Source organism: Mixophyes fleayi, chromosome 8 (assembly GCF_038048845.1).
Source record: "Mixophyes fleayi isolate aMixFle1 chromosome 8, aMixFle1.hap1, whole genome shotgun sequence".
Classification (NCBI taxonomy): Eukaryota; Metazoa; Chordata; class Amphibia; order Anura; family Limnodynastidae; genus Mixophyes; species Mixophyes fleayi.
This window is the reverse complement of record NC_134409.1, coordinates 10844327-10855659: the sequence shown is the minus strand read 5'-3', so window position 1 is coordinate 10855659 and position 11333 is coordinate 10844327. Positions and strand designations below refer to the sequence as shown.

Below are 11333 nucleotides of genomic sequence, written 5' to 3'. Positions count from 1 at the left end.
GGAACAACAGCAACTTCGGATCGGAAGTAACGAGACAACAGACCATTCAGCTTCTCAGGAAGTTCTTGAAGAACCACGTCATAGAGGACCTGAAGGGAAGGTGGGGCACGGAGGAGTTGGATGACAACCACAATCTCTACAGGTATCGGTTGGCAATCTTCTGTAATCCTTACTGTATGTAAGGGTGGCACAGTGGCTAGCAGTGCTGCCTCACACTGCTAGGGTCATGAGTTCGATTCCGTCCGAGGCCCTATCTGTATGGAGTTTATTTTTCCCTATGTGTGTGTGCTTCGGCTTCCTCCACCAGTCCAAAATCACTTTTGGCTTCGGACAAAATTGACCCTAGTCTGGCACTATATAAATAAATAATTGTTGGATCTAATCTTACACTACCGTCCAGTTTGTTGGCAATTCGGGTGTTTTTTTACTGTCTGAAGTTTTGAGTCTGTATTTATACATCATTTATTTATATATCGCCACTAATCCTATGTACTTCTGTGGCGCAGGTTTCCATCCACTTCTCCGATAAAGACCATCCCGAGCCGCCAGCCTTTGTGGAAGAGAAGTAGTTTAGAAAATGTTTTCAAAGAGAAGGATAATCTCTTCAAAATGCCAAGTTTCTCTAAAAGAAGCAACAAAAGACACGGCTCTCTGGGTAACGAGGTAGGAGAACCCTTGCACTGGTGTGTTATTGGAATTGGAGAAGAAGGGTCGTCCATAGAGATCTATAGGTGTTATTTACAGTAACACTAATGTACATATTGGAGTGGTGACGATAAAACGTGCAGTTCCCGAGAAAATACATCCAATGAAATAGAACCTGTGTGTCCGTATCTTGCATGTCTGTAAATAATTATGGATATTGGTTAGAATTACATGACCTGTATTAAAGCCCTCTGACCTCTGCCGGGATTATGGTCAAGGGGATTCCTGGGTGACTTTGACTATACTTACAGTAAGGGATAAATTATCCCATATATGTATATAGTTACACAAACACCTTATTCAGATAAAGTATTGACCGTTACCATATATCTTCTCGTAGAGTGAACAAGAAAACGAGACTGCTGACATGATGGAAGAAGATGATGGGAAAGTGGGTCCAAAGGAACTGGGCAGAAAAGATATAGAGGACATCTGGGGGAACATCGCCTTGATCCAGTAATGTTACTCTTCTACTGCTCCTTTATTGGTTGTTGTATGAAGTGTATAATCCTATTTATGCTTGTGCATACAATCTTGAAGCCATAGAACACTGAGAAATGTTTTGCCTGGATGATTCATATGTAAAAAAAAAAAAAAACAACCCCTGTTTTGGGGCTTAGTGATACCGTAATTACGCTAATAGTGCGCGTAAATACCGTTATTACAGTAGTTTTCTCGCTGGATTTCAATTCACAGCTCCCTGAGCCACGAGCTGGAATCCAGCTTACTATTACCGTAATAACGGTAATAGTTTTAACGCAGCGGGGATTCAGAACAATTGAATATGCCCCTTTAACTTTTATGTATAGGCAAAATAATGTAGAATTCGGGAGCCATTCAGTCAAAGGGTCTATTAAGAAGTCAATTATGTGCATTCAATACTTTCAGTGGAAATGATTAAAAAAAGTTGGGCATCTCCAGTATTTTGTTTGTTTAATAATTTTGTATTTATTTTTTGGTGTATTGGATAAGTGGCTTCTGGTAATTGTCCCACTGCTTTTTCAACCATTGAGCTACCCCTCCCAAAGCCAAATTTATTATAGGCTGTATCTTAGTGGTTTGTGAGCACTTGATAAAAATGGCTACGACTGTAACATTGTAAAACCTACTTCCTGGTTGATACGAGCGGTTTATGTCCATGTTTGGTCCGGTGTGATCTGTGTGTTGTGTTAAAGGAGTTCTTGAGTGTGAAAGGCTCCTGTTTTCTTATTACTGTTTAGTAAACGCTGTTTTACCCTCTGCATAAACATAGTGAATGCAGACTTTATAGGAACCAGTAATAGTCTGTTTGTTCACTGGGAATTGGTGCCATCGCTGCGCCGATGTTGGTAATTCCTGGTGAATTGAGGCTGCCCATTGGTCTCGCCCACAATGGCTCCCTCCGTTTTCCGGTATGTTGGCTATTGTTATATGAGTTATAGGTATCTTACACTTACTGTATAACTTTGCTTAGTCTTCAGAAAATTCTGGCTTTGCCATCGCTGGACGAAGTACTGAATCCAGCCCAGATAAATCCGGGTCACATCATGTACAATATGACCCACACCAGTAAACACGGAGTCGTCTATCTGCAAGATAAAACAGGTTCGATATCCTCATCTTGTCTTTGCTACGTCTCTATCAATTTATCTTATTTGTCATTCACTTCTAGATTCTTCCACTTTGTATGAACCTATTTCTGGTTTATCTAGATGATCTTCCACACTGGGTTCTGTCTGCTATGAAGTGTCTCGCAAACTGTGAGTACAGCAGATTGGTGTTGTCCGTCTCCGGCGCTGCTTCTGTGTATGACTGGTGTATGGATGGGGGGCACCGGATGGAGGAACTGTGTGGTTTGTTTTGGCTGTAAATCCAAAACTCTGTTCGTGTCAAAGGGTGGTCTGCAAAGCACCGTCCTGCTATTTGTTCTGAGACCCTGTGAGTGCAAAAACCTTCATGTATGTTTGGAAGGGCCCCAAATAATTTGGTGAAAACAGGCAAACTATTGTATTCAGTATGTGACGTAGGGGATTTTTGACTAATGTCTCGAGAGCAGAAGGCGGGAGGGTTTCCTGCCGAGTTAAACTTGTAATCTAGTTTTTGATGCCTGATGCACAATTAAACCACAATGTATCCAAGGTCACATGTTCAATACCCTTAATTGTTAAACTGTTCCTACTACGTTTTGTTGGGGTTTCTCCCAAATTATATACTCCTTTTCTTTTTCCTCTAGGGCCACGAAATAACGATCTGAGCCAACCGACGTATCGTGGATTTGAACGTGATGTCTTTAGAACTGTTGCTGATTACTTCCTCAACCTCCCAGAACCTCTTCTCACGTTTGAGTTTTATGAGCTCTTTGTTAATATATTAGGTATGTGTTTTACCATCTAGATGTTCAGGTAGCTAATCAGCAACATGTACATGAAGTATATCTGCATTCAGTAAAAGGCTTCCCTATGCTTAACACTACTATAGCATGCAAGGCCCTACTTTATCTTCTATTTCATTATTTTAAAGCTAGTTAAATATATTCTACCCTGTGTGTCATTGTTAAATGGTAAGTTGACCCATCTGGTTAGCTTGGTCCTTTCTTTTTGTAATACTAATGCTAGTTCAGATATATTGACCTTCTCCTATAATGCTCTATGATAGTAACTTGTATTCCAGCCGTTGTCATTTTTAAATCTATAGCTTGGATCCTTCTTGATTAGGGGTGTCTGTGCCAAATAGTCATTATATAGCATTAGATCATTATAGAAGTAACTTGTATTTTAATTTTGGGTTTAGGGAACGCCCGCATGTTAGCTATGTCCAGGGAAGTCACAGAACTGGTGGTAGTGTGATCAGGCATGGTAGGGAATATCGTAGGTGAGAAGCGGGAGTAGGTAAGGGTGAGCAGCGGGAGTAGGTAAGGGTGAGAAGCGGGAAACATAGAGGTCAGCAGTAGATCTAAGAGCGTGAAGGAGCAGAGTATTTTGCGATGAGGTTTGTATGTGTAGTTGTTGCTTTGTAGGTTAAGATGAGTATTTAAAATTGGACTCTGTAGGATATTTGTTTCCAGCATAGAGATTTGCAATTTGTGTGGCAGTGTTCACAACAGCACAGAGTATTTCAGGACACAAGTGTCTTGTGGGAGGCTGATCTGTCCACTCCTGTGATTGTGTTAGTGAAGACAGGGCTGCATGTGACATGATGTGAGGAGGGGAATGGAGGTAGCAGGAAGCAACAGATTGAGAGTTGTATAGTGGAAGGAGCAGGGTCCCCCAGCAGCACAGAGTATATCAGGAGATGAGTGATGTGTTAGTGAGGACAGGGCTGCATGTGACAGGGGCAGTGGTGCCAGAATACTGAGCAATGGTGGAGTAAGACTTCTGGTACTGATGCAGGATGACTGTTGTCCAATGCTTCCCTATATAAATGATGCTTCTATCCCTTGTTGTAAGCTTAAGGCTAATTGTTGCCACGCTCCTAACCTAGCATGACGTTGAAGGGTTTGACCTTAGTGCTTATTAGTTCTCTAGTCTGCCTAATAACTGCTTTGGTGATGCCGTCACACACTAACATATAAGCTTCTAACCGTATTTTATTTACCGCTTCTGAAATGTTTAACCTCTATTTCATTCCCGGTTAGTTGTATGTGGCTACATTACCGTACCCCACAGGCGCAACAAGAAGCATAAACTAAAGAGAGAATCGCCTGTTCGGCAGCAGCCACCTAAATCGTTGCATTTAAGCGATACAAATTTTAAGTCTACAGAATGCCTGCTCCTTAGCTTGCTGCGTAAAGTCCCCAACGAAGACGAGGAAGAGGATGACGATCAAAGCTTTGGAGAGATTGGCAGAGAACACGCGGACTTGGTCCTACGTAATTCAAGCAAAGCGCAGCTGCCCGGCACTCTCAGTAGACGGACAAAAGATGGTAATTTTATTGGCGGCAGCTGTCAGAACCTCTCCGTGTCCAGGAGGGATCCAAAGGTGCCCTTTAAAGTCCGAGTGCGCAGCTGCTCAATGGAGGGCATCGCGGAGATGTCGTATTCGGAATTCGGTAACGCGAGGGACTTTCCAGAGTCGTCCTCTCCAATGTTACAGCCACGTTCTCCAAATCTTCCACAAGCCGAGGACACTTCTAAGCACTTTGGATGTATTGCTGATTGGTGTTCCACGGGTCTGGTGCAAACACTGCAGAGCCACCCGCTTATGTCAGAGACCTCTTATAAACCCGATCCCAGCGGACTCTCTAGGTCCAAGAGCTTGGGGGATTGTCTCGGGTCTTGTTCTAGTATAAACGCTCCGGTTGCTGAAATCACCATGAGACCCGGTCTAACGGCGCAGTGTAAATTGCAGAAGCGGCTGAGTGCTATTGAGGGAAGCGAAGCGGCTGATCCGGATATCATTGTGACCAAACGGTTGTGTCAGAGCACTCTGGAGCTCGCTAGTTCCCCTCTCGCCTCCTCTGTACTGCACGCTTCTCAGCCCTGCACTGGCACGCAAAGTAAGGTTAATGCTGTTTATTGCATGTTTCCCGCATGTGTGTGTGATGGCACGTCTAATTCTAGCATGTGACACCTCTGTTAATCTGCTTCAATCTCCCAATAATAATACAAACTACTTATGTCTAATACATAATACTCCTCACTGCTCAGAACTTGTATAAAGTGCATGCATTTGTGTATTACACTTAATCTTAAAGGTAATTTAATCTCTATGCATTTATTCAATGTATTTTGTGATGCTTCTCTAGAGTTCACTTTTAAAGCTAGAGGTTTTGTTTTATGTTGTGTTCACCACCCACCCCTTATCCGTTTTTGTTTTTTATTCTTTTCAGTTGTTTTTTTAGATGCATGAAACCACACTAGATTAACACTAACCACACTATTGGCTCGAGACTGGGAACAAGAGGTTTTAAAAAATAAATAAATATATCAAACCTTCTCACTCAGTATAGACAGAGGGGGTGATTCAGTTTTTCGTGATGTCCTTTAGGAGTCTGGCGTTGGAGGCTCTGCTAGACCCGGGACACCTGGTGCAGCCAAAAATTGCACAAGGCTTGTACGGGACCTCAAGCTGGGCTCCTCCCATCGAGCGCCACTAACCCTACAATGGTTTCCAGTCTGCTATATTCCAGTGAAGTTGGCAAGTGATTGTAGGGAATATTTCTGAAAATGCCCCCAATCACAGCAATAAATAGGATGTTGCTTATTTTTGTACTCCGGGCATGTCGCTGTAATGCATTAAAAATAAAGGTGGCGATACAGCTGAGCAAGATTCGTCTGCCTTGGCGTTTTTGGTTCGGACCGGGGGTGTGGAGGTGTTGGCTCCCGAGTTGTGCACTAGCTTGTTTGGACCGCACGTGCACAGTGGATCTGAGAGCCAGATCTCTGTTCCACTCGCTAATTTACAACAAAATAAAGATCAAATGCATTTCAAAAATGTAAAACATTTGTGTATTTAAAATATTTTATTCAAAGAATAGTGCGTGGGGATATCCGAACAGGTATCGCCTCTATACTTGGTAAATAGATTTATAATATGATATTCTAGACGTACAAAAGTAAATAAATGCTGACATAATTACACGTCACTCTTCTTGGTGCTGCATCTTTCTCAGGAATAAGGGAATTGTTAGGGGCATATATAAGTTTCTCTATGATGATCACAGTATATGTTTCTTAACATTGTGATTAGTTTTTCACTCTGGGTATTAGGAGGCTGCTGCCGTCTGCAGGTAACGCGGCGTCTGTGCGCGAGTGGCGGAAAGAAACTGGTTTTAAACTGCAGCTACTGTTACGTGCTCTGGTAAACGATGGTTTATGGGCACGGCGTAAAGATGTCCTGAGTGTCAAGTGTAAGAAGGTTGAAAGGGAACATCAATTTAATTTCAAAGTTCTTGTATTTGGTTCTCCAATTAAATTGTAGGGTGTGTTTTGGGTTTTTTTTTTGGGGGGGGGGGGGGGGGGGGGGGTTCTGCTTCAAATATACAGGTGCCAGGTTATAGTAGATACAGTTACTAAGGAGTAGATTTGTTTCTAAAAAGGAAAAGTGAATGTGTTGCACATAGCAACCAATCAGATTCCAGCTATCATTTTCTGCAATGTATTGGGTAAATGATAGCCTGAATCTTATTGGTTGCTATGGGCAACACCTCCACTTTTCCTTTTTAGAAGGTTTTTGATAAATTTACACCTTTCATGAGGAGGTTTAGACTTATAGCAAGAGGAGCAGCATCAGAACAAAATGTTAAACATTACCCAATTATTCCCTGTTGCTCAACATTAAGAAGACGTGGGCTTGTTTTTGCCCCTTGTCTTGCAATCTATAGTGTAGACATTTTTTAAAGAGCGAACAATAATCAACTTTCCCCAATGAACTCCCAAATGAGGAGTAGTATAATCTGTGCCGTACATGTACAAATTACACCAATTCTCTAATTCCAGGGGGAAATGCTGAATGTTTCACTGGGGTGGTGGTTGTTTTGCTTTGTAAGATACCATGGCCATAGCTGTCAATCTTACATTTCTTTTCCAGCTTCTCACAAATGCTTTCAAACTTTTTCTATATCTGTAATCCAATCATATCCTGGCTTCTGTGTAATGTTTGTGCAATTTGATACATGAATTAATAAGTGTTTTGTAATACATGTTATACATTTCATTTAAAGGTTGTTGTCTCTCCCCCTCCCCACTTTGTTTACTTCAATTTAGTGACTTGTACATGCTGACCTTCAAAAAAAAAAATCTTGATAGAGATATATATTATAAATAATATCTCTGTCAATAAATTAGTCACCTGATGGTGGACAATCCCTTTTATTTTCGGTTTAGCGGACCTTTAAGCAAGATTAAGGGGTAGTTTTATCAATCCTTCTAAAAAGGAAAAGTGGATAGCAACCAATCAGATCCTAGCTAGAATATGGTTGCTATGGGAACACCAGTCTTCCTCTTTACAAGGTTTGGTAACTCTACGTCTGGCCTGGTACGTGATCTGATTGGCTGCGTTCCTCTCCTGCTCTCAGGCTTGCTGCAGCCTCACTTGGAAAGAGTAGCCATAGACGCTCTGCAGCTGTGCTGTCTGCTGCTCCCTCCTCCGAACCGCCGGAAGCTCCAGCTGCTGATGAGGATGATCTCCCGCATGAGCCAGAACGTTGATATGCCGCGCCTGCACGACGCCATGGGGACCAGATCTCTGGTGAGAAGCTTCGCTGGGGGGCGGCGGCCACATCTCTGGGACGTGGGTCATGGTTTTTGGAGTGTTTGCATTCATGTCCTGTCTTTGCAGATGATTCAGACCTTCTCTCGCTGTGTACTGTGCTGTGCGGAGGAGGTGGATCTAGATGAGTTACTGGCTACAAGACTGGTGTCCTTCCTCATGGACCATCACCAGGATATCCTCCAAGTGCCCTGTTACCTACAGACGGCGGTGCAGGATCATATCCAGTACCTGCAGAGAGCGCAGGTACGTGGTGGCTCTACTATGAGCGGTTTAAGTGCATTTCACTCTAATAAGAGTGCAGATTATAGAACGGTTTAAGTGTTCGTTTAGGTTTCCGTACCTATTGCTTATTTATCAAAGCTGGATGGAAAGGTAGATAACGTGGGTTTAGAACAGCATGAAGCCAATCGGAGAATGTCAAAAGCAGCACAGATTATTTCAACTTGGCTAGATCCATTTGTATGCAAGTTTGAAGTGGGACAAGCTAGGCTGACGTGTTACCAGTCTCCGCATCTACATGTGAAGCCTGAGTAGTGGTGTTAGAGATTACTGTCGCTCCGTGTGGGAGGATTGTGCCGCAAATTTATGAGTAACTGCTTTAGACATCAAACTTTCTGTCTCTCTCCATCTCTAAGTAAGTTGGTTCTTTATCTGCTCATCTCAGTCAGTAACCAATAAACCTTAGAACATTCAGAACACTGAATCCAACCAGCGGCCAATAAGATTAGGCTGGATTCAACCAGCGGCCAATAAGATTAGGCTGGATTCAACCAGCGGCCAATAAGATTAGGCTGGATTCAACCAGCGGCCAATAAGATTAGGCTGGATTCAACCAGCGGCCAATAAGATTAGGCTGGATTCAACCAGCGGCCAATAAGATTAGGCTGGATTCAACCAGCGGCCAATAAGATTAGGCTGGATTCAACCAGCGGCCAATCAGACTAGGCTGGATTCAACCAGCGGCCAATCAGACAAGGCTGGATTTCTCCAACTTCTTACAGACGAGCCTTGTAGTAACCACTGACTCTGGGTGATATAAATTTCCGTACTGCTACTTTTGGGGTGTCGTTTAGGAAGCCTTATTGGGGACACCCTGAATAATCTAATATATCATTAACATGTAAATGTTTGAATGTGTTTATTTTCAGCAAATAATTTATATTTTCCCCGCCACTAATAACCAGTCTCGTTTTACAGCTGAAAGACCCTTCAGACCCCGCTTCTGGCTTCTATTTCTGTAAGCAGATAAGCGCACAAGAGTTTGAAGAGCAGAAAGTTGTCGCATCACAAGCGGCCATCGTGGAGCTTCTAGAGAGTATTGTGAAAGATAAACATCTATCGACGAAGGACAAGAAGAAGAAGCTAAAACAGGTCAGACCTTGTGGTATCACCTTGTCTCTGCCGCATTTCATGAAATGTATTTGTATACTGGAAACCAGTTTTAATTTGTACAAATCTCAATTCTCTTCTTTAGTTTCAGAAAGAATATCCGGAAATATATCGGAGTCGTTTCCCAACCACGGAAAGCGAAGCCAAACTCTTTGGCGACAAACCTACAATCAGGCAGCCGATGTTGGTTTTGAAAAGGCCAAAGTTTCGCAGCATAAGATACTGACTAGAACGGTCATCTCTGTAGAGGGGGTGGTCGTCCCCCCCTATTCTACCTACCATTGCCTACATAGAAAAACAATGGCTAAAATCCATGTGGCTCAATGCTGAGTCTTGCAACTTTCACAGATGCTGCGTTTAGCTGAACAAGACCCCTTGTTATAATCTACATCAGGGATTATTGAAATGCGGGAGTTATGATTTAAATGGGAGTGTCCTCCCAAACCCTGTCCGCGTTGTATTAACCGTGCATAGTTTTTCAGGTTTGATTGTCTCCAACTTCTTTTGACAAAGCAAAAATCCATGACATGGACAGTGATGGCAACAGCGCCACTTGCAGGACTAATAAAAATACAGCAAATACTAAGTTAATAAATATCAGCTAGTATAACTGTTCCCTATACGGTGATAGCAGCCATGTGTAGGCGGAATCTGTGAGAATACTGGTTGTCCTTTAACTGGGAACCTGTCCCAGCAGAGATGCGCAGATTTAATTGGTTCTTGGACATATGATAAGCTGCATCTGTTTATTGGCGCCGCCTACGAAATGGCAGAGAACCGGATATGTTTTGATCGTTTACATAGTGAACCAGGTGTGTTTTATCACTCACTGGGCAGCAGACGGCGGCTCGGGAGTGTGTATAATGCAGACTATGGGCCTCCCGTCTGCATATAGCCCCCAGGTTGTCTGTTTTCCATCACGAGTAGAGAAGTGTAGCAAAAACTGAATTATACACCATGGGGTATATTCAGTTGTCGGCGAAAACGACGAAAATCTTGCGGGGACCGCGCGCTATTACCGTTATTACGCTAATAGTGCGTGTAAAAACCGTTATTACGGTAGTTTTCTCGCTGGATTTCAGCTCGCAGCTCCCTGAGCCGCGAGCTGAAATCCAGCTTACTATTACCGTAATAACGGTAGTAGTTTTAACGCGGCGGGGAATCGGAAGAATTGAATATGCCCCCTAGAGTGCATTAGGCTCTAAGTAAACCGTGAATAAAACCAAATGTGTCTGGTTCTCTTTAATGGAACAAAATAAACGGTTTACTTTTCTACGGTTTTAGCTGTCTGGAACGTCGGTGCCTTATTTCCATGCGGGTGAAAGGAGATTATGAACCGTGCTCCCATGTAAAACCTCTGTTCCTCATTCTCCTGACATGGGAGCTGTTTAAGTGTATATAATGATAATCCCAATACCGCCATTCATGTCTGTTATGTGAAATGAAGTATGTTATAACCTACCAAAGATGACTTGCTACAATCTCCTGTTTATGGACAAGTGATACTTGATTTCTATATATTTTTTTCAGGTGGAAACAAGCTATAATTACAGAGTACTATAAATGTTGATCTTGTAACTCTTTTTCAAATCTGAAACGTTTTCATATGTTGAGGCGACTCGGCTGTTTCAAAGTGCATTTAGTTTCTGCTTCGATGGAGGAAAAACTCCCAATTTCTTAAGGAAACAAAATAACCCCATAGCATTTGTTTTCATTAAATGCTTTAGTTACATCGCACATTGGAGAAGACCCGTTTCCTGCACTCAGACATTCAGCCTTCTGTGGGTGTTACAAATATTTCTGAGAAATCAGTTTATTGGTTCGTTGTGTATCCTGTGATGATGATTCCTAGTTAATGAATAGTCTGAATTCTCATAGCTCCTCCTACAAAATGTCTTCCTCCATTGGATGTAGATGTCAGATGCTCTTTGAAATTAGACCACGGTCGTGCCTTAAGTTTGTCTATATTTGCTACATTTTGCACTCCTTTGTTAATACTTACTCTTGTATTTATGTCTTTTCAGTGTTTTGTATTTTACTTATTCACG

General features: G+C 42.4%; 1 protein-coding gene across 2 annotated transcripts in view; it reads left to right on the top strand.

Moving 5' to 3' along the window:
* Nucleotides 1-9694, top strand: part of DEPDC1 (DEP domain containing 1) — an 11716-nt gene extending 2022 nt beyond the window's left edge. Inside the window, exons 2-12 of one of the 2 annotated variants that reach the window (XM_075181887.1) lie at nucleotides 1-142; nucleotides 507-663; nucleotides 1046-1161; nucleotides 2159-2289; nucleotides 2397-2444; nucleotides 2918-3058; nucleotides 4319-5179; nucleotides 7700-7872; nucleotides 7963-8139; nucleotides 9094-9267; nucleotides 9371-9694. The exon at nucleotides 1-142 is cut by the window's left edge and continues 124 nt beyond it. In XM_075181887.1, the coding sequence (XP_075037988.1) occupies nucleotides 1-142; nucleotides 507-663; nucleotides 1046-1161; nucleotides 2159-2289; nucleotides 2397-2444; nucleotides 2918-3058; nucleotides 4319-5179; nucleotides 7700-7872; nucleotides 7963-8139; nucleotides 9094-9267; nucleotides 9371-9511 (2261 nt within the window). In that variant the 3' untranslated portion in view covers nucleotides 9512-9694. The remainder of the gene's footprint in view (nucleotides 143-506; nucleotides 664-1045; nucleotides 1162-2158; nucleotides 2290-2396; nucleotides 2445-2917; nucleotides 3059-4318; nucleotides 5180-7699; nucleotides 7873-7962; nucleotides 8140-9093; nucleotides 9268-9370) is intronic. The other variant, XM_075181889.1, reaches the window with a different exon arrangement.
* The last annotated feature ends 1639 nt before the right edge of the window (nucleotides 9695-11333 follow it).